Source organism: Pongo pygmaeus, chromosome 6 (genome assembly GCF_028885625.2).
Source record: "Pongo pygmaeus isolate AG05252 chromosome 6, NHGRI_mPonPyg2-v2.0_pri, whole genome shotgun sequence".
Classification (NCBI taxonomy): Eukaryota; Metazoa; Chordata; class Mammalia; order Primates; family Hominidae; genus Pongo; species Pongo pygmaeus.
In genome coordinates this window covers 8,882,048-8,910,004 of record NC_072379.2, presented here as the reverse complement: position 1 = coordinate 8,910,004, position 27,957 = coordinate 8,882,048, and the positions used below count along the sequence as shown (strand labels likewise).

Genomic DNA, 27,957 nt, shown 5'->3' with positions numbered 1-27,957 from the left:
TTCCCTGGTGTATATGTGCCACATTTTCTTAATCCAATCTATCATTGTTGGACATTTGGGTTGGTTCCAAGTCTTTGCTATTGTGAATAGTGCCGCTACAAACATACGTGTGCATGTGTCTTTATAGCAGCATAATTTATAATCCTTTGGGTATATACCCAGTAATGGGATGGCTGGGTCAAATGGTATTTCTAGTTCTAGATCCCTGAGGAATTGCCACACTGACTTCCACAATGGTTGAACTAGTTTACAGTCCCACCAACAGTGTAAAAGTGGTCCTGTTTCTCCATATCCTCTCCAGCACCTGTTGTTTCCTGACTTTTTAATGATCGCCATTCTAACTGGTGTGAGATGGTATCTCATTGTGGTTTTGATTTGCATTTCTCTGATGGCCAGTGATGATGAGCATTTTTTCATGTGTTTTTTGGCTGCATAAATGTCTTCTTTTGAGAAGTGTCTGTTCTCTCCTTCACCCAGTTTTTGATGGGGTTGTTTCTTTTTTTCTTGTAAATTTGTTTGTGTTCATTGTAGATTCTGGATATTAGCCCTTTGTCACATAAGTAGGTTGTGAAAATTTTCTCCCATTTTGTAGGTTGCCTATTCACTCTGATGGTAGTTTCTTTTGCTGTGCAGAAGCTCTTTAGTTTAATTAGATCCCACTTGTCAATTTTGGCTTTTGTTGCCATTGCTTTTGGTGTTTTAGACTTGAAGTCCTTGCCCATGCCTATGTACTGAATGGTCATGCCTAGGTTTTCTTCTAGGGTTTTTATGGTTTTAGGTCTAATGTTTAAGTCTTTAATCCATCTTGAATTAATTTTTGTATAAGGTGTAAGGAAGGGATCCAGTTTCAGCTTTCTACATATGGCTAGCCAGTTTTCCCAGCACTATTTAATAAATAGGGAATCCTTTCCCCATTGTTGTTTTTCTCAGGTTTGTCAAAGATCAGATAGTTGTAGATATGTGGTGTTATTTCTGAGGGCTCTGTTCTGTTCCATTGATCAATATCTCTGTTTTGGTACCAGTACCATGCTATTTTGGTTACTGTAGTCGTGTAGTATAGTTTGAAGTCAGGCAGCATGATGCCTCTGGCTTTGTTCTTTTGGCTTAGGATTGACTTGGCGATGTGGGCTCTTTTTTGGTTCCACATGAACTTTAAAGTAGTTTTTTCCAATTCTGTGAAGAAAGTCATTGGTAGCTTGATGGGGATGGCATTGAATCTATAAATTACCTTGGGCAGTATGGCCATTTTCACAATATTGATTCTTCCTACCCATGAGCATGGAATGTTCTTCCCTTTGTTTGCATCCTCTTTTATTTCGTTGAGCAGTGGTTTGTAGTTCTCCTTGAAGAGGTCCTTCACATCCCTTGTAAGTTGGATTCCTAAGTATTTTATTCTCTTTGAAGCAATTGTGAATGGGAGTTCACTCATGATCTGGCTCTCTGTTTGTCTGTTATTGCTGTATAAGAATGCTTGTGATTTTTGTACATTGATTTTGTATCCTGAGACTTTGCTGAAGTTGCTTATCAGCTTAAGGAGATTTTGGGCTGAGACAATGGGGTTTTCTAGATACACAATCATGTCGTCTGCAAACAGGGACAATTTGATTTCCTCTTTTCCTAATTGAATACCCTTTATTTCCTTCTCCTGCCTAATTGCCCTGGCCAGAACTTCCAACACTATGTTGAATAGGAGTGGTGAGAGAGGGCATCCCTGTCTTGTACCAGTTTTCAAAGGCAATGCTTCCAGTTTTTGCCCATTCAGTATGATATTGGCTGTGGGTTTGTCATAGATAGCTCTTATTATTTTGAGATATGTCCCATCAATACCTAATTCAGTCAGAGTTTTTAGCATGAAGGGTTGTTGAATTTTGTCAAAGGCCTTTTCTGCATCTATTGAGATGATCATGTGGTTTTTGGCTTTGGCTCTGTTTATATGCTGGATTACATTTATTGATTTGCATATATTGAACCAGCCTTGCATCCCACGGATGAAGCCCACTTGATCATGGTGGATAAGCTTTTTGATGTGCTGCTGGATTCGGTTTGCCAGTATTTTATTGAGGATTTTTGCATCGATGTTCATCAGGGATATTGGTCTAAAATTCTCTTTTTTGGTTGTGTCTCTGCCCGGCTTTGGTATCAGGATGATGCTGGCCTCATAAAATGAGTTAGGGAAGATTCCCTCTTTTTCTATTGATTGGAATAGTTTCAGAAGGAATGGTACCAGTTCCTCCTTGTACCTCTGGTAGAATTCGGCTGTGAATCCATCTGGTCCTGGACTCTTTTTGGTTGGTAAGCTATTGATTATTGCCACAATTTCAGCTCCTGTTATTGGTCTATTCAGAGATTCAACTTCTTCCTGGTTTAGTCTTGGGAGGGTGTATGTGTCGAGGAATTTATCCATTTCTTCTAGATTTTCTAGTTTATTTGCATAGAGGTGTTTGTAGTATTCTGTGATGGTAGTTTGTATTTCTGTGGGATCAGTGGTGATATCCCCTTTATCATTTTTTATTGCATCTATTTGATTCTTCTCTCTTTTTTTCTTTATTAGTCTTGCTAGCGGTCTATCAATTTTGTTGATCCTTTCAAAAAACCAGCTCCTGGATTCATTAATTTTTTGAAGGGTTTTTTTTTTGTCTCTATTTCCTTCAGTTCTACTCTGATTTTAGTTATTTTTTGCCTTCTGTTAGCTTTTGAATGTGTTTGCTCTTGCTTTTCTAGTTCTTTTAATTGTGATGTTAGGGTGTCAATTTTGGATCTTTCCTGCTTTCTCTTGTGGGCATTTAGTGCTATAAATTTCCCTCTACACACTGCTTTGAATGTGTCCTGAGATTCTGGTACGTTGTGTCTTTTTTCTCATTGGTTTGAAAGAACATCTTTATTTCTGCCTTCATTTCGTTATGTACCCTGCAGTCATTCAGGAGCAGGTTGTTCAGTTTCCATCTAGTTGAGCGGTTTTGAGTGAGTTTCTTAATCCTGAGTTCCAGTTTGATTGCACTGTGGTCTGAGAGACAGTTTGTTATAATTTCTGTTCTTTTATATTTGCTGAGGATAGCTTTACTTCCAACTATGTGGTCAGTTTTGGAATAGGTGTGGTGTGGTGCTGAAGAAAATGTATATTCTGTTGATTTGGGGTGGAGAGTTCTGTAGATGTCTATTAGGTCCGCTTGGTGCAGAGCTGAGTTCAATTCCTGGGTATCCTTTTTAACTTTCTGTCTCATTGATTTGTCTAATGTTGACAGTGGGGTGTTAAAGTCTCCCATTATTATTCTGTGGGAGTCTAAGTCTCTTTGTAGGTCACTCAGGACTTGCTTTATGAATCTGGGTGCTCCTGTATTAGGTGCATATATATTTAGGATAGTTAGCTCTTCTTGTTGAATTGATCCCTTTACCATTATGTAATGGCCTTCTTTGTCTCTTTTGATCTTTGTTGGTTTAAAGTCTGTTTTATCAGAGACTAGGATTGCAACCCCTGCCTTTTTTTTTGTTGTCCATTTGCTTGGTAGATCTTCCTCCATCCTTTTATTTTGAGCCTATGTGTGTGTCTGCACATGAGATGGGTTTCCTGAATACAGCACACTGATGGGTCTTGACTCTTTATCCAATTTGCCAGTCTGTGTCTTTTAACTGGAGCATTTAGCCCATTTACATTTAAAGTTAATATTGTTATGTGTGAATTTGATCCTGTCATTATGATGTTAGCTGTTTATTTTGCTCGTTAGTTTATGCAGTTTCTTCCTAGTCTTGACGGTCTTTACATTTTGCTCGTGTGCCATTTTTTAAGCCCGTTGGAAAAGTACAGTATTAGGGTGAGAGTGACCCTATTTTCCAGTTGCCATCTGTCACCCCTTTCTTTGACTAGGAAAGGGAACTCCCTGACCTCTTGTGCTTCCCAAGTGAGGCTATGCCTCGCCCTGCTTCAGCTTGCACATGGTACGCTGCACCCACTGTCCTGCACCCACTGTGTGGCACTCCCTAGTGAGATGAATCCGGTACCTCAGATGGAAATGCAGAAATCACCCGTCTTCTGTGTTGCTCATGCTGGGAGCTGTAGACTGGAGCTGTTCCTATTCGGCCATCTTGGCTCCACCCCCCAAGTTTTGGCTCTTAATTGAAAGTGTATTGATGTGGGAAGGAGACAATGCCATGCATTTATGAGCACATATTAGAGGGTCTGAGACAATGCATGTGATAAAAGGTCACCTAAGGAAGAAAAGAAAAGCAAGCGAAGACACTGGAAAGAACGTGATGCTGGGAGTCCCTGGGCCACCAAAGCCTGGAGAAAAGTGGTAACCACAATGCTTCCAGCCTAGTTTGGACTGAAGAACTGAAGACCTCGACACCAGGTGACATATGGGATCCTTGGTAGGACAAGCCTTGAAAAGTTTTACAATAGCGAATGTGGACGTTGTCAGAACCAAATGATGTCACATGTGTGTTTGTGTGTGTGTGTGCGTGTGTGTGTGTGTCAGTGTGTGTGTTTAAAAATCCTGACAAATCAAAGCAAGCTACGAAGAGGGGATTCCCATGCTTGTGTGCCTGTTAACACAACTATCACAAACGCTTTGCGAAACCACAAGCTTGCACAAAGGCAATCCCAACCTTACACAAAAATATTTCTGCAAGGGCACCTGCCCAGCGACTGCCTGTCCAATCTTGGTGTGGCGTCACCCTTGTTATTGATCTTTCTAGCAAAGGAGAATTATTTCAAAACTGATATGAAATCCTCCTCATATTTTCCTTGGAACATCTTGGTCTTGCTTTACCTCCCTGAATTTCCACATAGTTTGTAATGGTCACAAACTATGTGCATAGTCAGCAATACATTTTTTGTTTACTTTGATGCTATAGTTTCTACTTTTGCTTTATTTAATGCTTCTCAATATGCTTGTTTAACTGTTGCAGATCCCACTGAAATTACGCTTAGGAGGACTTCTTCAAACAGAAAAACCCATTGTTCTAAAGGTTGAGTCAAGGGATGGGACCGTAAGTGGAGCCTGAATTTTCCTAAGGACTTCTGCTTTGCTCTTCAAAAAAGCTGTGACCCAGAACACCAGAGACCTCAAATTACTTTGTGAATAGTACCCTGAAATGAAGATGGGCTTCATCCAATGTACTGCATAAATAACCAGGGATTCTGTACATGCATTGAGCTCTCTCCCTGTCTGTGTAGAGTGTTATACTTGGGAATATAAAGGAGGTGACCAAGTCAGTGCTTGGGAAGTAGATTTGGCTTCTTTGTTTCTCACAGGACAATCTCAGCCACCCCTAGTTAGCACCATTAACTCCTCCTGAGCTCTGATAAGAGAATCAACATTTCTCAATAATTTCATCCACAATTATTAATGAAAATAAGAATTATTTTGATGGCTCTAACAGTGACATTTATATCAGCTGTTTTATCTGGAGTATTCTGTAATAAGCTTTATATTAAGCAAATCAATAAAAACCTCTTACAAAAGTATCATCAGATACTTTCCTGAACATTAAGGAGAAATCTATAGAACTGAATGAATGAGAACCAACAAATAAATATTTGTGATCATTGTAACCACTGTTAGTGTGGGGCATTTGTTAGAACTCCAATGTGATTATTAACATAGGTGAGAATTAATCCACTGTGACTTTGCCCATTGCTTAGAAAGAATATTCATAGTTTAATTATGCCTTTTTTGACCAAGCACAGTGGCTCATGCCTGTAATCCCAGCACTTTGGGAGGCCAAGGCGGGCGGATCACCTGAGGTCAGGAGTTCGAGACCAGCCTGACCAACATGGTGAAACCCCATCTCTACTAAAAATACAAAAATTAGCTAGGTGTGGTGGTATGCACCTATAATCTCAGCTACCCAGGAGGCTGAGACAGGAGAATCACTTGAACCTGGAGGCAGAGGTTGCAGTGAGCCGAGATCGCACCATTACACTCCAGCCTGGGTGACAGTGAGATTCCATCTCAAAAAAAAAATTATGCCTTTTTGACCACATATATTTTGTAACATACAACTGAATCCCTTATTATATTATTAGTTTTGATTTAATGTTTTCAAACCATCTCCCCTGATATTTCTGGGAGACAGGAAACATGTTTTCTTACACCTCTTGCATTCCATTCTCAACTCCCAACTGTCTTAATGCAATGAACACTTAATAAAAAACAGTCGATTGGTCAATAGATTGGGCAACAGGCTAAACACACTCATTCATTATCTGTTCCTACTTCTTTCTTTACTTTCCCTTCCTGAGTAACTTAATCCTAAAGTCATTAGGTGGGTGGCAGCCAGATGGTGGCCACACATTAAGGTAGAAAAGAGAGTGTCATGATGGTTCCAAGTCAGAGACCTAGTAGGGTGAGGACCAAGTAGGTGTTCACATGGAGAAACAGCCTGGCCTGTGTGTGGGAGTCCAAGCAAGCAGAGAAAATGTCGACACAGAGGGGTGGCCTGCAAAAGCAGCCAGAGCCTAAATAGGGCATGGAGAACCTATTTAGGGCATGAGGTGAGGAGGGCATCCATGAGTGAGAAGGGATGGGTGAGGTTTCACTACATAAAGGGGATTGATCAAATAAGTAAATAAAGTATACTGGAAGCCAGGTGTGTCACTTTTGCAGAAAAGAGTCATGGATTCAGAAAGGGAGAAAACTAGCAGGAATCCTATGAAATTAGATTAAAATGCAGTATCCGTGTATATTCATACCCTTCTAGATAGATAAATGGTTAGATAGGTGATAAAAAGATAACAGAGGACAAGATAATTAGATAGACATAAATGTACATATGTGTTTGTGTGTGTGTACAAAAAAACATATACTCCCTACTTCTCTCCACTGATAGGGCTAGGTAACAATGGCATTTCAATAGCAATGAGCACACTTAGTGCCCAGATCTTGGCTTATTAATACCATTTTCCACTGAAAGGAACCAGAGCTCTTTAGAGAAATGGCTGATTCCAGGGCCAGGATTAAGAATGTTCAAGATAAGCCTAGGACACATTTTGTGCCAGGAAGCAAGAAAATGTTCAAATGATTTCCAAGTAATGTTTGGAAGTGATATTTGAAAATGATTTCCAGATGATATTTCCAAATGATTTCCAAATGATATATGGAAACACTTAAAGACTCCACTAAAGAACTATTAGATCTGATAAACAAATTCAGTAATGTTGCTGGATACAAAATCAACATACAAAAACCAGTAGCATTTCTGCATGCCAACAGTGAACAATCTGGCAAAAATAAAAAATGTAATCCCATTTACAATAACCCCAAATAAAACTAAATACCTAGGAATTAACTTAAAGAAGAGAAAGATGTCTACAATGAATACTGTAAAACACTGATGAAAGAAATTGAAGACACAAAAAAGAAGGATATTCCATGTTTATATATTGTAAGCATTAATATTGTTAAAAATGTCCACACTACCCAAAGCGATGCACAGATTCAATGCAGTCTCTCAAAATACCAATGGCATTCTTCAAAGAAATAGAAAAAAAAAAACCCTAAAATTTATATGGAACCACAAAAGACCCAGAATAGTAAAAGCTACCTTCAGCAAAAAGAACAAAACTGGAGGAATCATATTACCTGACTTCAAGTTATATTACAGAGCTATAATAACCAAAACAGTATGGTACTTGTATAAAAACAGACACAGACCAATGAAATAGAATAGAGAACCAGAAACAATTCCACACACCTATAGTGAACTCATTTTCAACAATGTTGTCAACGACATACACTGGGGGAAAAGACAGTCTCTTCTGGTGCTGGGAAAGCTGGATATTAATATGCAGAATAATGGAACTAGAACCCTGTATCTCACCAGACACAAAAATCAAATCAAAGTGGATGAAAGACTGAAACCTGGCTGAGTGCTGTGGCTCATGCCTGTAATCCCAGTATTTTGAGACGCTGAGGCGGGTGTATTACTTGAGGTCAGGAGTTCAAGACCAGCGTGGCCAACATGGTGAAACCACATGTCTACCAAAAAATACAAGAGTTAGCTGGGCATGCTGGTGCATGTCTGTAGTCCCAGCTACACAGAAGGTTGAGGTGGGAGAATCACTTGGACCCAGGAGGCGGAGGTGGCAGTGAGCCGAGATTGTGACAATGCACCCCAGCCTGGGCAAGAGAGTGAAACTCTGTCAAAAAACAAAAAACAAACAAACAAAAAAACTGAAATCTGATACCTCAAACGATGAAAGTGCTACAAGAAAACATTGTGGAAACTCTTCAGGATATTGGTCTGGGCAAAACTTTCAAAGAACTACCCCACAAGCACAGGCAACCAAAGCAAAAATGGACAAATGGAATCAGATCAAGTTAAAAAGCTTCTGTGCCACAAAGAAAGCAATCAACAAAGTGAAGACACAAACCACAGAATGGGAGAAAATATTTTCAAAATCACACTCTGACAACAGATTAATAGCCAGAATACATGAAGCACTCAAACAACTCTGTAGGGAAAAATCTAATAATCCAATCAAAAAACGGGCAAATATTTGAATAGATATTTTTCAAAAGAAGACATACAAATGCCACATAGGCATATGATAAGGTGCTCAACATCATTGGTCATTAGAGAAATGCAAATCAAAACCACAATGAGATAACATCTCACCCCAGCTAAAATGGTTTTTATCCAAAAGACAGGCAACAACAAATGCCAGTGAGAATGTGGAGAAATGGGAACCCTTGTACACTGTTGGTGTAAATTAGTACAACCACTATATAGAACAATTTGGAGGTTCCTCAAAACATTAAAATTAACATTAAATAGAGCTACCATAATATCCAGAAATCCCCATGCTGGGTATATACCTGGAAGAAAGGAAATCATATATTGAAGAGATATCATCACTCCCATATTCACAATAGCCACTATTCACAAATGCCAAGATTTGGAAGCAATCTAAGTGTCCATCAACAGATGAATGGATAAAGAAAGTGCTCCAATTACACACAATGGAGCACAATTCAGCCATGAAAAAAGCATGAGATCCTGTTATCTGTAATAACATGGCTGGAACTGGAGGTCATCATGTTAAGTGAAATAAGCCAGGCACAGAAACACAGACATTGCATGTTCTCACTTACTTGTGGGATCTACGAATCAAAACAATTGAGCTAATGTCTGGGTCTTAGTCAGTGTTGTACCCTAAGTACTGGGAGCATAGCTTTTAAAATACATGATGAATGCTTTAATACAGGAATGAATAGATGAGAGGCACAAAGTGGTTGGGTGTTCTTCTGATGCATAGTATCTTCCTTGACACATTCAGTACAACTCTCAACAGGTAAGTCTCTTCATGTTATGTTACCTTATGAGGAATTAAGTGGCAGAAAATGACTTCTATTATTTTCCTTTGCAGAACAAGACCAATTTTATTAGTTGGGACACAGTGAGGCTGCATTTGAGTCCCAAGCAACCATTAGTCTATTGCTATCACCACAGAGTCAGAGGGGATGAAACGCCCAGGAATCTCACCCAAGACAACTCCACCAACACTCCTGGTTACCCACCGTGTGTACAGTACCCTGCTAGGAACCAGGGTCATGAAAGTAAATAATACCAGACTGTGCCCTTGAGGAGCTCACCTCTACTAAGGGAAACAGGCACAGAAACCCACAATGGTGGTAGAGAGAAAAGAGGACAATAGAACTGTGTGAGGGGGATAGGAGGCACCCAGAGGAGGAAATGGTTACATTTGTGTGAGGAGGTTGGTAAGGAAAAATTTTAGCAGAAGGGGTCTGTCTGGCTGGGGTTGGAAGGATGTGTAGGAGTCATCTAGGGGGCACAGGTACACTGCACGGAGAGGGAATTGCGTGGGTAAAGATGTGTAGGTGTGGCTTGTGAGGATGGATTTCAATTTTTCTAGAATGAAGGCAGCTATGGAGACAGGGGCAGGTGAGAGGAGGGTTAATAGATTTCATGCCAATGGCTCCGCTTGAGTTTCTGATAAGAACCCTGATTAAGTTGTTTGTGATTCCTCATAGAACATGAACTCAAAAGAGGTCAGCAAAGGAGTGTGTGCGATTCTTTGCTATTGGCTGCAGCTACAGCCCTGCCTCCTTCTCCAGCACATAAACATTTCAGCAGCTTGGCTGAAGACTGCTGTGCAGGGCAGGGAAGCTCCAGGCAAACAGCCCAGCAAACAGCAGCACGCAGCTAAAAGGAAGACTCACAGAAGACAGTTGAAGAAGGAAAGTGGCGATGGACCTCATCCCAAATTTGGCGGTGGAAACCTGGCTTCTCCTGGCTGTCAGCCTGGTGCTCCTCTATCTGTGAGTAACTGTCCAAGCTCCTCTCTTTGTTTCCTTGGACTTAGGGTGCTAATCGGGCCCCTTTTCCCTTATCTGTTTTGAAGATCAAAAGAGATGTTCAAGGAGAAGTAGCTGAAGTGTTGGATGCTACAAACGCATACAGGTTATTATTGATCTTATGCAGATCCATTAATGAATAAATAAGCATTTCTCCCATCCACCTTCTAATTTTGGTGACTAGGAGGGTTTAGGGACAGCATTTGGTAGTGGGAATGATCGGATTAGCTTAGATTTGATGAAGACTAATCAATGAAAACATGGCAGAGGCAGATTACAATCTACTGACCACGACGGACAGCGTGATCCTCATCCCCTTCCCAGGCTCTGGGGATTCTGAGGACAGGAAGGAGTGGCTTCATTAATTCACTTTCTGGGTTCTGTGTCTGCTGGGAGGGATGTGTAGATGTATTGCCCCTGTAGACCTGGTTCCTGCTCTCCTGCCTTCCACCCCAGGATATCATTTACTTAACGCACCAGGGAACACCAAGACTTCATGGGAAGCTGTCCCCTGGCTCTTCCCTCTTTCCTGTGCCATGTCCCTGAAAATCCCCTCCCTCCTATGAGTCACTCCTCCACCCTGTCATACACAGGACTGTTTATCTTGCAATGATTAATCTCTAGAGCAAAGGAGAGCTGGAGGAAGTTCTGAAGATTTATTCTTTGCTTTAATCTTTTTCCTCCTGTCTCTGGGAGGCTAGGATTAATATAGAGCTTTGTTTCTCACCTAATGGGAATCTACTAGCAGCCTGAAAAGGCAGGAGCCATGAAAGCCAATTTGGATTTTACACGTTTTCCCCTTTACCTTATAGTACAGGAGGACGAACCCTCTCACTGGTGGGATTCCTGGCATCCTAGAGCAGGTGGAGAGAAGTTACTTTCCACTGTGGGTAGTGGAGGCTCCACCTGTCACATTAACTTCTACCTCAATTTGACTTTTATTAAGAGCAGGGAACCATAATGACATGAAAGTAGAAAATATAAACCTCATTTTCCTTCATAGAAAGCTTAGGAATTCAGTGAGTTGTGGCAACATGGTTTCCATTGTCTAACATTTTAAAATGAATTGATATGGTTTAAATTCATTCGTTTTTAAACCAGAATTTTTTGGAGATAGACTATTTCCAGCATGTTCCTTCTGGATGATAAAACAGGGCTGTTAGTTCAGTATTTGTGACAATAAATGTGTGTAAAATAATGTCACCTTTCCTGAATGTCAGGAATATGAGTCTAATGTACAAATGTATACCTCTAAGACAAGACTGCATGTCTTTTTAAATATACCTGCCCAGCCATTTATTTTAATAACTCCTTTCAAATATACCTGCTTAGCAGATTGTCTTAAACTCTCAGGGCAAGGGAGTAAGCAAGACTGTGAGCCAGTGACAATAGCAAAGGCATCCAGGTAGGATCTGTATGAAGTGAGAAAATATTCCCCAGCTCTCAGGGTAGAACTCCAAAGAGATATTCATGGGTCCTGGCCCCACAGTGGAGGTCACTCAAAGGGCAAACAGGTTGGCATCTCATCTGCTTCAAGCCTGGACACAGGGGCACCACCTGTGTCACTCTGTGTGTGGTCTGCCATGTTGTGGGGCTGTCACTACAGACTCGGGCAGCCGGGCAGACAGTGCCTTAGCCTTAGACGATGCTGGTGCAGCCCAGGAGTCAGAAAATGCAGTGTAGACCGGGCCCTCCTTAGGCCAACACAATTACATGCAATAGATGACTGGCTTTTCTGTTAGCCTCTTCATTGGAACCAAAGGCAGCATTACTCTACCAAGCAGAGGGGAGCTGGAAAGAAACAAAAGAGTTCGCCCAGCACAGCCTCTGCCTTGACAAGGAACCATGTGGGTCTAGACACTCACCAAGATCTTTCCTTGGGGGCCAATGCTGCTGACACATTAACTCAATAGCTTATCCTCACCTGAGAGGTCAGGTAATGTGTTTAAAGTTCAGGAACAGAGATTAGTGTCATTGACTTGACATGGCTGTGACAACAAAGGAGGGAACTGAAGTGGGAATACCCAAGGCCACCCTGGCTTTGACAGGTGGTGCACGCACTTCCACTGACTGTTCTGGGGCAGGGAACCAAATGTGTGACTGGGCCTGCTCATGCTGCCCCTGCTGAGTCCTCCAAACCCTGCCCTTCATGTAATTTCTCAGTTTTATTTTATCACATTTTATAAGTCACTGGATGTTTACAAAATGTTTGGAACCTATACTGCCTTGAAGGCTAACCTCTAAAGAGGAGTAAACAAGGTCTTAATACAACTCTCTGGGACGTTTTATCATTACTTATCTTATATGCCATACTGCATCTTTTGCTATCAACAGGAAAGTACCTAGACTTTGGAAGGTCCCTCCCTGTCTTTTAGCTGAAAGTACATATGAGGCATGTGGATTCTTTTATGCACATCATCTTTTTCAGCCACATTTTTGTAGTTTGCCTCTCTGGAGCCAACTGTGTGGGGCTAGCAGCTTCACAGCTGAATCAGTGTCTGGCAACCTCTTCCTTCAGCCTCTCTTCTTCCTCCAGTTTTCCATCCCTCAGTCACACCAGAGGGGGAAGGTCTGCAAGGATCCAGAACCATCAGTTGGAGGAGTTTGCACATGACTCATGAAAGACGAGTTCCAGGCAGGCCTGCCATAGTGAACACCAGGCTTAATGGGTTTTTCCTCAGAGATACTTCATATACAGAGGCAGTGAATTGACTGCTTTCTGGTTGACCACCTTGAAAAAGATGAGTGTGCCTGGCACTGTGCTTCTCAGCTGAGTATTACCTGAGAAGTATTAGTTGCTGGTTCTTCTGCACACCATTATTCAAGGACATATGGGTCAACCATCCTCCTCAATAGCTCAAATCAATGAGATCATCTGACCACAGCGATTGAGGTGTACCTGAAAGCTGCCCACATTTCTATAAGGCCAACAGAAGCCATGAACACAGTTGTCAATCTGTAGAAATAAGGACTCCATGACTCTTCCAAGGCCTCTCTGTGAATGAACGTTTAAGAAGGGCTAGATCCTAAAATAGGATCAGAGCTTAGAGGGAAGAAAAAGCATAAACGTTTCTGAGCAAATATTAAGGGCAGTGTCACCATAGGCTCTCAGTGACCCTCTGTGATTGAGTGCATACAGTGATGCAAAATCTCATCATCAGTGCAGAAGACAAAAAAAAATCTTACCCTTTCTACCTAGGATGAGAATCCCCAAATCAGGGAAGAGTCCACTTACTAAACAGACATAAGGAAATGAAGTGTCCTGGAAGAATTCCTGCCTGAACTTCCCAGGAGCATTTGAGGACATTTATCAAGTATTCACTCCAGGATTGGGACTATGAAGACTTCAGCTGCTTTCAGCTAATCATTGTGACTTTTCAGGGGTCTCAGAGAAGAGTCAGGAAAGGTCCTGATGAATGAATGCAATTACTGACGTTGGAGTTGCTGTTATTACTTATCGTGTACATATTACCTCCCTCTCTTGACCATTCCAGTTCCTGAGTCAGTAACTCATCAGCCCTCTGATCTATAAAGTCACAATCCCTGTGACCTGATTTCTGTTTCACTTCGTAGATATGGGACCCGTACACATGGACTTTTTAAGAGACTGGGAATTCCAGGGCCCACACCTCTGCCTTTGTTGGGAAATGTTTTGTCCTATCGTCAGGTGAGTTGCTTGAGCTTCCTCTTTTGCTTCTTATGGTTGCAAACATCAGCTTAGTTCCATCAGTAAAAATGCCCCTCCCCGGGAGGGAGTTCTGAGGTTTCACATTTTCAGAAACGGTGGGACTGGGCGCAGTGGATCATGCCTGTAATCTCAGCCTCTGTGAGGCCAAGACTGGCAAATTGCTTGAGCCCAGGAGTTTGAGACCAGCCTGGGCAACATAGTGAGACACCCATCTCTAGAAAGAAAAAATTACCTGTGCATGATATGGTAGCCTATGCCTGTAGTCCCAGCTACTCTGAATGCTAAGGTGGGAGGATTGCATGAACCCAGGAAGTCAAGGCTGTATTGAGCTGTGATCGCACCACTGCACTCCAGCTTGGTCACCAGAACAATACAGAAAGGAAGAAAGAGAGAAAGAGAGAGAAAGAAAGAGAGGGAGGAGAGGAGGGGGGAGGGGGAAGGGAGGGGGAAGGGGGAGGGGAGGGGGAGGGGGAGGGGGAGGGGAGGGGAAGAGAGGAGAGGAGAGGAGAGGAGTGGAGAGGAGAGGAGAGGGGAGAGGAGAGGAGAGGAGAGAGGAGAGGAGAGAGGAGAGGAGAGAGGAGAGGAAAAGGTGTGTAGGCTCCACCCAGCGCATGGCCAGGTTTACCCCTGGAGGGAAAGTCACAAGCTCATGTCCAGAAGGCCAGCAGCAGCAAGCTGCTCTCCAGCCCAGATTTCCTATCCTGTGTACCTGAAGCTTGTTTCTGATTCTAACTCTCACAACTGAAGCCTCCGTTGTCTGATTACTATCTGAGAATTCTACACAATTTTACCCTTGATAAAAGCAGTAATTTCTTCTTCATCTTTCCCAGATCAACTCTTGTAGTAGATCGACATTTCTGGGACCTTCTTTTGCATGGTTAAAACATCACAGCCGAATCTTAGCAACAGGAAGTTTTGTTTTTACGTTTCAGAAGTGAAAGCTCAGAGCATGCATTGTAATTTGCTCGGTGTGATGTGTAGAGGTGGCATTTCTCCATCTTTTCTGTGTTAAGCTAGAAAACTGGAACGAAGTCTACTTTCTCATTCAGTCACTCACTTTCTCACTCAACAACATGCCTTAGACTTATCTAGATCTGCAAGACTAAAAGAGGTCCCTGGTTTCTTTAACTTTCTAGTTCTGCTAGAATTCTAGAGAGAGCACATGAGATAAATGAAAAGGATACTGATGGAGGAGATTAAAAAATTATGCATTCCCTGCAGACCCTCACTTTTCCTCACCTCAGTTTCACCCCTGCCCTTGCAGGTGATCATTCAGGGGGTTAAGAGACTTTAGAGAGAATAAAAGAAAAAGCAAAAATACATAAGAAAGACAAGGAATTACTTACTGGTCATAGACAAGGGTGAGTCCTTCAGTACTTAGAGAAAGTTCAAGAGTGACTTTAAATTCCCCACTTCAAATATATTCTTTGTTTTCTTGCCTTTCCCTTAGGACATCTCTGAATAGCTTCCTTCAACTGCCAGTGAAAGATAGCAGGCCTGATTTCATTGGATGCAACTGTTTTCTGCCCCAATTAGAGGTAGGGTTCATTCTATTTAAAATAATAATCAAATTGTATTTTGTTTCTTCTCCCAGGGTCTCTGGAAATTTGACACAGAATGTTATAAAAAGTATGGAAAAATGTGGGGGTGAGTATTCTGGAAACATCCATTGGATAGACCTGCTGCTGTGATGAGGTTACCCCACTGCAGGATAGTCTCTGCCCAGGGCTTCATGGGATGAAGCTCTTGTCAACCTAAATACAAACAGAGAGAGGTTCTCTGAAAGAAGAGGGTAATTACTTGGGAGTAGAATATTGCAATGGGAATCTGCTTGCCATTATAAACTATGTGCAAATTCAGGGAGGTAAACAAGACAAAGATGCTCCAAGGAAAATATGAGAAGAATCTCATAACTGTTTTGAGATAATTATTGTTAGCTACAAAGATCAATAACAAGGGTGACGGCACACCAAGGTTGGACAGGCAGTTGCAGGGCAGGTGTCCTTGCAGAAATATTTTTGTGTAAAGTTGAAATGGCCTTCATGCAAAGTTGTGGTTGTTGTAGAAACTTTTGTAATAGTTTTGTTTCCAGGAACACAAGCATGAGAATCCTCTCTTCATAGCCTTCTTGGGATTTATTTGTCAGGGTTAAAAAACAATTAGTGACGTCACTTTGGTTCTGATAAAGTTCACACTCGCTATTGTAAAACTTTTCGAGGCTTGTCCTATCAAAGATCTCATATGTCACCAGGTGTTGAGGTCTTCAGTCTGAACTAGGCTGGGAGCATTGTGGTTACCACTTTTCTGCAGGCTTTGGTGGCCCAGGGACTCCCAGCATCACCTTCTGTCCAGTGTCTGCCTATTCCCCTTTTCTTTTTTTCTTCCTTAGGTGCTCTTTAATCATATGCATTGTCTCAGACCCTTCTAATATGTGCTCATAAATGCATGGCATCATCTCCTTCCCACATTGATTCACTTTCAATTAAAAGCCAAAACCCCTTCATTTACACTGAACTTAACATGTGCTTTTGAAAGAAGGGTTGAGAGATAAAATAGAGAAACAGATTGGGAAACCACTTATGCTCCACTTTTTTAAACTTTCTCTGCAAGTATGGAATTTTTTGTTCTGCTTTTTTGTTTAAGCCAAAACTTTTTAATAGAAGGATATACAAGTATTTATTGGTTTATACCATTTTGCTTACTTTGAAGAAGAGATGCTGAATATTCTTAAACCATTGTATTCCCTGGTGGGATGATGGACTGTGATTTTGAAAGGTGGTCTCAGCCAATTGCAGAAGCTGTTCCCTGTCAGAGGGGCTAGAGGTTTGGTGAGAGCAGTGGAAGAGGTGCAGTGGTGTGTTTGTTCACTAGAAGCAAGTGGGAGAGAGCTTTGCCTCTTTGTACTTCTTCATCTTCTCTCCTCAAGTCCTCAGAATCCACAGTGCTGGCTGTGGAGTGCTGTGGAGCTGGCATGGCCCATACAGGCAACATGACTTAGTAGACAGATGACACAGCTCTGGATGTCCATGGGCCTGACACCAACTGCCCTTGCAACATTTAGTCCTTGTGAGCATTTGATGATTTACCTGCCTTCAATTTTTCACTGACCTAATATTCTTTTTCATAATGAAGTATTTTAAACATATAAAACATTAAGGAGAATGGCATAGGAGATACCCACGTATGCACCACCCAGTTTAACAAATGCTCTACTGTCATTTCTAGCCATAATCTCTTTTTTTCTTACAATTACTTTTTTAAAAATTATTATTATCATACTTTAAGTTTTAGGGTACATGTGCACAATGTGCAGGTTAGTTACATATGTATACATGTGCCATGTTGGTGTGCTGCACCCATTAACTCGTCATTTAGCATGAGGTATATCTCCTAATGCTATCCCTCCCCCCTCGCCCCACCCCACAACAGTCCACAAAGTGTGATGTTCCCCTTCCTGTGTCCATGTGTTCTCATTGTTCAATTCCCATCTATGAGTGAGAACATGCGGTGTTTGGTTTTTTGTCCTTGCGATAGTTTACTGAGAATGATGGTTTCCAGTTTCATCCATGTCCCTACAGAGGACATGAACTCATCATCTTTTATGGCTGCATAGTATTCCCTGGTGTATATGTGCCACATTTTCTTAATCCAGTTTATCATTGTTGGACATTTGGGTTGCTTCCAAGTCTTTGCTATTGTGAATAGTATCGCAATAAACATACACAGGCATGTGTCTTTATAGTGGCATGATTTATAGTCCTTTGGGTATATACCCAGTAATGGGATGGCTGGGTCAAATGGTATTTCTAGTTCTAGATCCCTGAGGAATCGCCACACTGACTTCCACAAGGGTTGAACTAGTTTACAGTCCCACCAACAGTGTAAAAGTGGTCCTGTTTCTCCATATCCTCTCCAGCACCTGTTGTTTCCTGACTTTTTAATGATCGCCATTCTAACTGGTGTGAGATGGTATCTCATTGTGGTTTTGATTCGCATTTCTCTGATGGCCAGTGATGATGAGCATTTTTTCATGTGTTTTTTGGCTGCATAAATGTCTTCTTTTGAGAAGTGTCTATTCATATCCTTCGCCCACTTTGTGATGGGGTTGTTTGTTTTTTTCTTGTAAATTTGTTTGAGTTCATTGTAGATTCTGGATATTAGCCCTTTGTCAGATGAGTAGGTTGCAAAAATTTTCTCCCATTTTGTAGGTTGCCTGTTCACTCTGATGGTAGTTTCTTTTGCTGTGCAGAAGCTCTTTAGTTTCATTAGATCCCATTTGTCAATTTTGGCTTTTGTTGCCATTGCTTTTGGTGTTTTAGACTTGAAGTCCATGCCCATGCCTATGTCCTGAATGGTAATGCCTAGGTTTTCTTCTAGGGTTTTTATGGTTTTAGGTCTAACGTTTAAGTCTTTAATCCATCTTGAATTAATTTTTGTATAAGGTGTAAGGAAGGGATCCAGTTTCAGCTTTCTACATATGGCTAGCCAGTTTTCCCAGCACCATTTATTAAATAGGGAATCCTTCCCCATTGTTGTTTTTCTCAGGTTTGTCAAAGATCAGATAGTTGTAGATATGCGGCGTTATTTCTGAGGGCTTTGTTCTGTTCCATTGATCAATATCTCTGTTTTGGTACCAGTACCATGCTGTTTTGGTTACTGTAGCCTTGTAGTATAGTTTGAAGTCAGGTAGCGTGACGTCTCCAGCTTTGTTCTTTTGGCTTAGGATTGACTTGGTGATGCGGGCTCTTCTTTGGTTCCACATGAACTTTAAAGTAGTTTTTTCCAATTCTGTGAAGAAAGTCATTGGTAGCTTGATGGGGATGGCATTGAATCTATAAATTACCTTGGTGAGTATGGCCATTTTCATGATATTGATTCTTCCTACCCATGAGCATGGAATGTTCTTCCATTTGTTTGTATCCTCTTTTATTTCATTCAGCAGTGGTTTGTAGTTCTCCTTGAAGAGGTCCTTCACGTCCCTTGTAAGTTGGATTCCTAAGTATTTTATTCTCCTTGAAGCAATTGTGAATGGGAGTTCACTCATGATTTGGCTCTCTGTTTGTCTGTTGTTAGTATATAAGAATGCTTGTGATTTCTGTACATTGATTTTGTATCCTGAGACTTTGCTGAAGTTGCTTATGAGCTTAAGGAGATTTTGGGCTGAGACAATGGGGTTTTCTAGATATACAATCATGTCATCTGCAAACAGGGACAATTTGATTTCCTCTTTTCCTAACTGAATACCTTTTATTTTCTTCTCCTGCCTAATTGCCCTGGCCAGAACTTCCAACACTATGTTGAATAGGAGTGGTGAGAGAGGGCATCCCTGTCTTGTGCCAGTTTTCAAAGGGAATGCTTCCAGTTTTTGTCCATTCAGTATGATATTGGCTGTGGGTTTGTCATAGATAGCTCTTATTATTTTGAGATATGTCCCATCAATACCTAATTTATTGAGAGTTTTTAGCATGAAGGGTTGTTGAATTTTGTCAAAGGCCTTTTCTGCATCTATCGAGATAATCATGTGGTTTTTGGCTTTGGTTCTGTTTATATGCTGGATTACATTTATTGGTTTGCATATATTGAACCAGCCTTGCATCCCAGGGATGAAGCCCACTTGATCATGGTGGATAAGCTTTTTGATGTGCTGCTGGATTCAGTTTGCCAGTATTTTATTGAGGATTTTTGCATCAATGTTCATCAGGGATATTGGTCTAAAATTCTCTTTTTTGGTTGTGTCTCTGCCCGGCTTTGGTATCAGGATGATGCTGGCCTCATAAAATGAGTTAGGGAGGATTCCCTCTTTTTCTATTGATTGGAATAGTTTCAGAAGGAATGGTACCAGTTCCTCCTTGTACCTCTGGTAGAATTCGGCTGTGAATCCATCTGGTCCTGGACTCTTTTTGGTTGGTAAGCTATTGATTATTGCCACAATTTCAGCTCCTGTTATTGGTCTATTCAGAGATTCAACTTCTTCCTGATTTAGTCTTGGGAGAGTGTATGTGTCGAGGAATTTATCCATTTCTTCTAGATTTTCTAGTTTATTTGTGTAGAGGTGTTTGTAGTATTCTCTGATGGTAGTTTGTATTTCTGTGGGATTGGTGGTGATATCCCCTTTACCATTTTTTATTGTGTCTATTTGATTCTTCTCTCTTTTTTTCTTTATTAGTCTTGCTAGCGGTCTATCAATTTTGTTGATCCTTTCAAAAAACCAGCTCCTGGATTCATTAATTTTTTGAAGGGTTTTTTTTTTTTTTTGTCTCTATTTCCTTCAGTTCTGCTCTGATTTTAGTTATTTCTTGCCTTCTGCTGGCTTTTGAATGTGTTTGCTCTTGCTTTTCTAGTTCTTTTAACTGTGATGTTAGGGTGTCAATTTTGGATCTTTCCTACTTTCTCTTGTGGGCATTTAGTGCTATAAATTTCCCTCTACACACTGCTTTGAATGTGTCCCAGAGATTCTGGTACGTTGTGTCTTGGTTCTTGTTGGTTTCAAAGAACATCTTTATTTCTGCTTTCATTTCGTTATGTACCCAGTAGTCATTCAGGAGCAGGTTGTTCAGTTTCCATGTAGTTGAGTGGTTTTGAGTGAGTTTCTTAATCCTGAGTTCTAGTTTGATTGCACTGTGGTCTGAGAGACAGTTTGTTATAATTTCTGTTCTTTTACATTTGCTGAGGAGAGCTTTACTTGCAACTATGTGGTGAATTTTGGAATAGGTGTGGTGTGGTGCTGAAAAAAATGTATATTCTGTTGATTTGGGGTGGAGAGTTCTGTAGATATCTATTAGGTCCGCTTGGTGCAGAGCTGAGTTCAGTTCCTGGGTATCCTTGTTAACTTTCTGTCCCGTTGATCTGTCTAATGTTGACAGTGGGGTGTTAAAGTCTCCCATTATTATTGTGTGGGAGTCTATGTCTTTGTAGGTCACTCAGGACTTGCTTTATGAATCTGGGTGCTCCTGTATTAGGTGCATATATATTTAGGATAGTTAGCTCTTCTTGTTGAATTGATCCCTTTACCATTATGTAATGGCCTTCTTTGTCTCTTTTGATCTTTGTTGGTTTAAAGTCTGTTTTATCAGAGACTAGGATTGCAACCCCTGCCTTTTTTTGTTGTCCATTTGCTTGGTAGATCTTCCTCCATCCTTTTATTTTGAGCCTATGCGTGTCTCTGCACGTGAGATGGGTTTCCTGAATATAGCACACTGATGGATCTTGACTCTTTATCCAATTTGCCAGTCTGTGTCTTTTATTTGGAGCATTTAGTCCATTTATGTTTAAAGTTAATATTGTTATGTGTGAATTTGATCCTGTCATTATGATGTTAGCTGGTTATTTTGCTCATTAGTTGATGCAGTTTCTTCCTCGTCTCGATGGTCTTTACATTTTGGCATGATTTTGCAGTGGCTGGTACCGGTTGTGCCTTTCCATGTTTAGTGCTTCCTTCAGCTCTTTTAGGGCAGGCCTGGTGGTGACAAAATCTCTCAGCATTTCCTTGTCCATAAAGTATTTTATTTCTCTTTCACTTATGAAGCTTAGTTTGGCTGGATATGAAATTCTGGGTTGAAAATTCTTTTCTTTAAGAATGTTGAATATTGGCCCCCACTCTCTTCTGGCTTGTAGAGTTTCTGCCAAGAGATCCGCTGTTAGTCTGATGGGTTTGTGTTTGTGGGTAACCAGACCTTTCTCTCTGGCTGCCCTTAACATTTTTTCCTTCATTTCAACTTTGGTGAATCTGACAATTATGTGTCTTGGAGTTGCTCTTCTCGACGAGTATCTTTGTGGCGTTCTCTGTATTTCCTGAATCTGAATGTTGGCCTGCCTTGCTAGATTGGGGAAGTTCTCCTGGATAATATCCTGCAGAGTGTTTTCCAACTTGGTTCCATTCTCTCTGTCAATTTCAGGTACACCAATCAGATGCAGATTTGGTCTTTTCACATAGTCCCATATTTCTTGGAGGCTTTGTTTGTTTCTTTTTATTCTTTTTTCTGTAAACTTCCCTTCTCACTTCATTTCATTCATTTCATCTTCCATCACTGATACCCTTTCTTCCAGTTGGTTGCATTGGCTCCTGAGGCTTCTGCATTCTTCACATAGTTCTCAAGCCTTGGCTTTCAGCTCCATCAGCTCCTTTAAGCACTTCTCTATAGTGGTTATTCTAGTTATACATTCGTCTAAAGTTTTCTCAAAGTTTTCAACTTCTCTGCCTTTGGTTTGAATTTCCTCCTGTAGCTCGGAGTAGTTTGATCGTCTGAAGCCTTCTTCTCTCAACTCGTCAAAGTCATTTTCCGTCCAGCTTTGTTCCGTTGCTTGTGAGGAACTGCGTTCCTTTGGAGGAGGAGAGGAGCTCTGATTTTTAGAGTTTCCAGTTTTTCTGCTCTGTTTTTTCCCCATCTTTGTGGTTTTGACTACTTTTGGTCTTTGATGATGATGTTGTACAGATGGGTTTTTGGTGTGGATGTCCTTTCTGTTTGTTAGTTTTCCTTCTAACAGACAGGACCCTCAGCTGCAGGTCTGTTGGAGTTTGCTAGAGGTCAACTCCAGACCCTGTTTGCCTGGGTATCAGCAGCGGTGTCTGCAGAACCGCGGATTTTCGTGAGCTGCGAATGCTGCTGTCTGATCATTCCTCTGGAAGTTTTGTCTCAGAGGAGTACCCGGCCGTGTGAGGTGTCAGTCTGCCCCTACTGGGGGGTGCCTCCCAGTTAGGCTGCTCGGGGGTCAGGGGTCAGGGACCCACTTGAGGAGGCAGTCTGCCCATTCTCAGATCTCCAGCTGTGTGCTGGGAGAACCACTGCTTTCCTCAAAGCTGTCAGACAGGGACATTTCCTAACAATAATCTCTTTAAAGAGCTCTTTTGTCTTTCAATGTCTCTTCCCTGTTTGGACCACATTACCCTTCAGCATATGAAGACTTGGGTGGCTCCTGTGTCAGACTCTTGCTGTGTGTCACACCCTAATGAACTAGAACCTAAGGTTGCTGTGTGTTGTACAACTAGGGGTATGGATTACATAACATCAGGATCAAAGTCTGGCTTCCTGGGTGTGGCTCCTGGCTCCAGCTGCAGAACTGGGCTACTGAAGTTTAATCAGCTCCTTTGTCCCCACACAGAACGTATGATGGTCAACTCCCTGTGCTGGCCATCACAGATCCCGACATGATCAAAACAGTGCTAGTGAAAGAATGTTATTCTGTCTTCACAAATCGAAGGGTAAGCATCCATTTTTCGAAATTTAAATAACGATTGATCCATTGATTAAATTTTTATTTTGAAAAAAACATATATTCAGAGAAAGTTACCTAAAAAATGTACAGGAAGGTTCCATGTATTCTTCATCCTGTGTCCCACAATGGTAACATCTTGCAATCTTGTATATTGCAATATGTATCTAGTATATTCATATTATTAGGTTGGCGCAAAAGTTAAAATGGCAAACTGCAGGCCAGGGACAGTGGCTCATGCCTGTAATCCCAGCACTTTGGAAGGCTGAGGTGGGTGCATCACGAGGTCAGGAGTTTGAGACCAGCCTGACCAATATGGTGAAACCCCATCTCTACTAAAAATACAAAAATTAGCTGGGTGTGGTGGCATGTGCCTGTAGTCCCAGCTACTCAGTAGTCTGAGACAGGAGAATTGCTTGAACCTGGGAGGTGGAGGTTGCAGTGAGCCGAGATCACGCCATTATACTCCAGTCTGGGCAACAGAATGAGACTCCATCTCAAAAAAAAAAAAAAAAAAAAAAAAAAAAAGGCAAACTGCAATAACTTTTGCACCAAACCTAATACTATAGTACAGGAAATTGACTTTGATATAGTTTACAGAGCTTTTCAGATTTCACCAGTTTTACATGCCCTTGTTTGTGTGTGTTTATGTGTGTGTGTAGTTCTAAGAAATTTTTCACATTCATAGATTTGTGCAACGACCAGCACCATCAAGATGCAGACCCATTCCGTCACCATGTGGCTCCCTCCTGCTATCCTGCAGTCACAACATGGAGTTTGTCTTTTTCTCTGACAGGTTCTACATCAGAGCAAACTTTTATTTATTTGAGGAGGCCAATGTATTAATATTTCCTTTTATGGGTTGTTCTCTTGGTGTCAAGTCTGAAAATCCTTTGCTTAGCCCTCCTTCCTACATTGCTTTTTCTAAGAGTTATACAGTTTTAACACTTTACAAAATGTAACTCTATTACCCATTTTGTGTTAATATTTGCATAAGTTATGAGATTTACATCAAGGTTCATTTTCTGTGGACTATGACGGTCCAAATGTTCCAACACCATTTTGGAAAGGTGGGCATATTGTCATAACTCAGCTGAGTATATTTTGTGAATCTATTTCTTATTGTTTACTCCTCCACCAATACCACACTGTGGTGACTCTAGTAGCTGTACAGTAACTCTTAACATCATATAGGGCAATTCTTTCCACTTTATTGATTTATATTTTCAGAATAGTTTTAGCTTTTCTTGTCCCTTGCCTTTCCATAAAAATTCAGAATAAGCTTGTAAAGTGTCTACAAACAAACCTGCCATAATTTTGATAAGAATTAAATTAAAGCAGAGGTGTTCAATCTTTTGGCTTCCCTGGGCCACAGTGGAAGAAGAAGTGTCTTGGGCCACACATAAAATACACTAACACACACACACACACAAATGGTCTGTGTATAGTTTTCATTATATATCTACCACCACAGATAAGCAAAAATGTCCTTGCATAATAATCCTAATTATGCACTGCCCCATTCAGAGAGTCTTTCAAATCGTTGAACAGGTCCCAAGTTTGCAATCACTGATACAGAAAATGTACATATCTAGCTAAACTTCACTACTTTTTTGATATTTTTTATTATAAAAGAAAAGAGAACAACATAAAACTAGTGGGGTACTTGACATTGTTTTTGAGAAACTAATGCATCATTATCTGGCTTGATGGAAGTAGTTGCAATTCTCAGTGAGTTCTCAAGGTGCTCATCAGATATTTTGGTTCTAATTTTACTCTTCGTGTTCTTCATCCTTGAAAATAGTAGCTCACAAATGTAAGTGCTGCCAAAAAGCAATGACATGAACAAGGTGTGATTGTGAAGCAAGGGATATTTGTCATTGGGAAGACAGGTCTTACAAAAGTCCAGTAAAGAAGCATAATCAAATTTTTCTTTAAGTTGAACATCAGATTGCAGCTGTAGGCATTCCATTTGAAAATTGCCAGGTAACATATGTATGTCGACTGAAAATGGAGTTGCAAATTTACCAAAATATTGATGATTTTTTCAGAAATCTTGAAATACCTGTTTTCAAATTCCTGTATCAAATTGAAAAGCAAGGCTGTGTATTTTTGGCTGTTCACAGGACCATGTTTAGCCAACATATCGAAATGCATAAAATTGTTTGCCTTAATTTGAGCTTGCCATAATTTCAGTTTCATATGGAATGCTGTTATGGTTTGAAACATTGTATTGTTAAGTTGGTTTTCACCTTGAAGACACAGGTTTAACTCACTTAAATAGGCCGTCAAACCCACTAAAAATGCTAAATCTGTCAGCCAGTTTTCATTGTCAAGTTCTGGCACAAATTTTGTTTGATACCATAAACGGCTTGATTTCACATCACAAAGCATAAAATCTTTACATTTTGCCTTGACTTAACCATCTCACTTCTAAAAAGTGAATGACTTGCTAGAGTCAGCATCCATACTTTTAAGGAATTCCTGAAACTAGCGATGATTCAATCCCTGGGCCCTTGTGAAATTTACAGGCTTGATGACAATTTGCATGACATTATGTACTTTTAAAGCTTGTGCACATGGATTTTCTTGATGTATTATGCAATAATACTTCATCAAACGTGAGTTTTGTGCGGCAGTTGCATCATCTATTAATTGTACGATTTCCTCTCTTTTACCTACCATTGCCAGGGCACCATCTGTAGCTATATCACATATGTTTACAATGGACAAAGAAAATTGCTTTAACATATTTTTTACTGCTTCATATAAACTTCTTGACTTAGTTGTGTCTTTTAATGGCATGGTGACATTTCTATTTCTTTAGTGACATTATATTCATCATCAATACCTCTAATAAAAATAGCAAGTTGTGCCATATCTGTAGTGTCACTGTCTTCATCCATCACCAAAGCATAAAATTTTAAATTAGCAGTTTTACTCTCCAAACATCTTTCAATAGATTTCCCAATTTCTCCAATTCTCCTGGCTATAGTCTGCTGAGATAAACTGATTTTAGAAATATCAGTTTCGCAAGGCAAATAATATCTACCACATCTTCCAGACATTGCTTAATAAACTCACCATCAGTAAATTGTTTTGATTTTTTTGCTATTAAATTTGCTACCACATAACTAGCTTTTACCTTACGATAGAGTTCGTTTGAGTTGTAACTTTTTAAAAAATCTTTTTTGTTGAAAAGACAGACTTTCTTTCAGTTCTGCTATTTTGTCCTTACAACACATACACACCAAATTTGTCAGCATGTTTTTGCATATAATGCCTCTTCAAATTGTAGTCTTTGAAAACTGGCACAAATTCCATAGAAATTAAGCAGAGTGCTTTGCTATTTGCCTCAACAAGAAAAAGATATTTGTCCCCTTTTCATTGAACAATCTTCCTTCATCCATAATTTTTCTTTTTTAGGGTTTTCTTTTTAAGACATTGCGGAAGCCATTCCGGAATTAAAAGCATTATAATAGATAGGCAACTATATTTACTTTTATTATGGAAATTAACAGATAGGAAGATAGAACCGAAAGCAAGGTTTAATAATCAAATAAGAATACTTACATGTCTTCCAAATAATATTAAACACCTATCATTTACAAAGGTAGATTGAAATATTATTGATAATCGCTGTGTTTTACTTGCCAAGTCACCACAAACACACCTAATATCCAATAGTGTCAATTCAACTGTCCGTGATTAGAAGATAACACACTGGAAGTCGCACACCACCATAAAACTGAAGCCACACATGCGTACAAATGGCAAGACTGTCCGGTGTACAGCAGCACTCTGCCTTGTCCAGAATACACACTTGAATTCTTTGTCACAAATCACTTCATGTGGCATTGCAATAGCGTCCTCTCGCTCTTTATTTTGTTAGTTAATTTTAATGGCTTTTCATTTCTTCTGGCTGAACTGTTTGCAATTATAATGCAAATTATGGATACTAGTCCATTATTTGTGGATGTGACATACTCTGATTATCCCTTTCCAGTCCATTGTCATCTACAAAGTTCACACTTAAGAATCACATAGTCAAATTACAAAATTACAGAAGAAAAAAATTGCAAAAAAACTCAAAATGTTTTAAGAAAGTTTCCAAATTTGTATTGGGCTACATTCAAAGCCATCCTGGACTGCATGAGGCCTGCAGGCCACAAGTTGGACAAGCTTGAATTAAACCAATAGAACAATTTGGGTATAATCTGTATCTTTATTATGTTCGGCCTTTCATTCCGTGAATATAGTATGCCTCTCCATTTCTTTAGCTTTTATTTCTTTCCTCAACATTTTATAGTTTTCAGCATAGAGGTCCTGTACATCTTTTGTTAGATTTACACCAGAAATATTTCATTTTTGTTGGAGTAACTGTAAATGATATCGTTTTTCTTATATTTTCAGATATTGATTGTTGTTACATAGAATGTGAATAATTTTGTGTGTTGATCTTGTATCCTATAGCCTTGCAGAACTTACCTATTCGTTCTAGAAATTTTTTTGTATATTCCTTGACATTTTATACATTGACAATTATGCCACCTGAAAATAGAGACAATTCTATTATTTCCTTTCCAATCTGTATGCCTTTTATTTCTTTTTCTTGTCTAGTGTATTAAGACATCAGGTATACTCTTTAGTAAGAATGTTGAGAGTGGGCATTTTTTAATTCCTCTTGATCTTGGAAAAACCATTCAGTCCTTCATCACTACATGTGATTTAACTGAATGATTT

General features: G+C 40.2%; 3 protein-coding genes across 5 annotated transcripts in view; 2 read left to right on the top strand and 1 right to left on the bottom strand.

Annotated features, from left to right (window-relative positions):
- LOC129041699 (cytochrome P450 3A7) overlaps positions 1-5,016 on the top strand; it is a 50,487-nt gene extending 45,471 nt beyond the window's left edge. Inside the window, exon 13 of the mRNA XM_063668148.1 lies at positions 4,906-5,016. Coding sequence (XP_063524218.1) covers positions 4,906-5,001 — 96 coding nt within the window. The 3' untranslated portion in view covers positions 5,002-5,016. The remainder of the gene's footprint in view (positions 1-4,905) is intronic.
- A 5,074-nt stretch (positions 5,017-10,090) lies between these two features.
- The window catches only part of LOC129041703 (cytochrome P450 3A5), a 37,900-nt gene continuing 20,033 nt past the window's right edge, over positions 10,091-27,957 (top strand). Inside the window, exons 1-5 of one of the 2 annotated variants that reach the window (XM_054497207.2) lie at positions 10,102-10,280; positions 13,890-13,983; positions 15,599-15,651; positions 23,104-23,203; positions 23,903-24,737. In XM_054497207.2, the coding sequence (XP_054353182.1) occupies positions 10,210-10,280; positions 13,890-13,983; positions 15,599-15,651; positions 23,104-23,203; positions 23,903-24,007 (423 nt within the window). In that variant the 5' untranslated portion in view covers positions 10,102-10,209 and the 3' untranslated portion in view covers positions 24,008-24,737. Of the gene's footprint in view, positions 10,281-13,889; positions 13,984-15,598; positions 15,652-23,103; positions 23,204-23,902; positions 24,738-27,957 lie in introns of those variants that run through there. The other variant, XM_054497206.2, reaches the window with a different exon arrangement.
- ZSCAN25 (zinc finger and SCAN domain containing 25) overlaps positions 24,821-27,957 on the bottom strand; it is a 54,821-nt gene continuing 51,684 nt past the window's right edge. For both annotated transcript variants that reach the window (XM_054497197.2, XM_054497196.2), the window contains one exon: positions 24,821-25,037. In XM_054497197.2, coding sequence (XP_054353172.1) covers positions 25,003-25,037 — 35 coding nt within the window. In that variant the 3' untranslated portion in view covers positions 24,821-25,002. The remainder of the gene's footprint in view (positions 25,038-27,957) is intronic.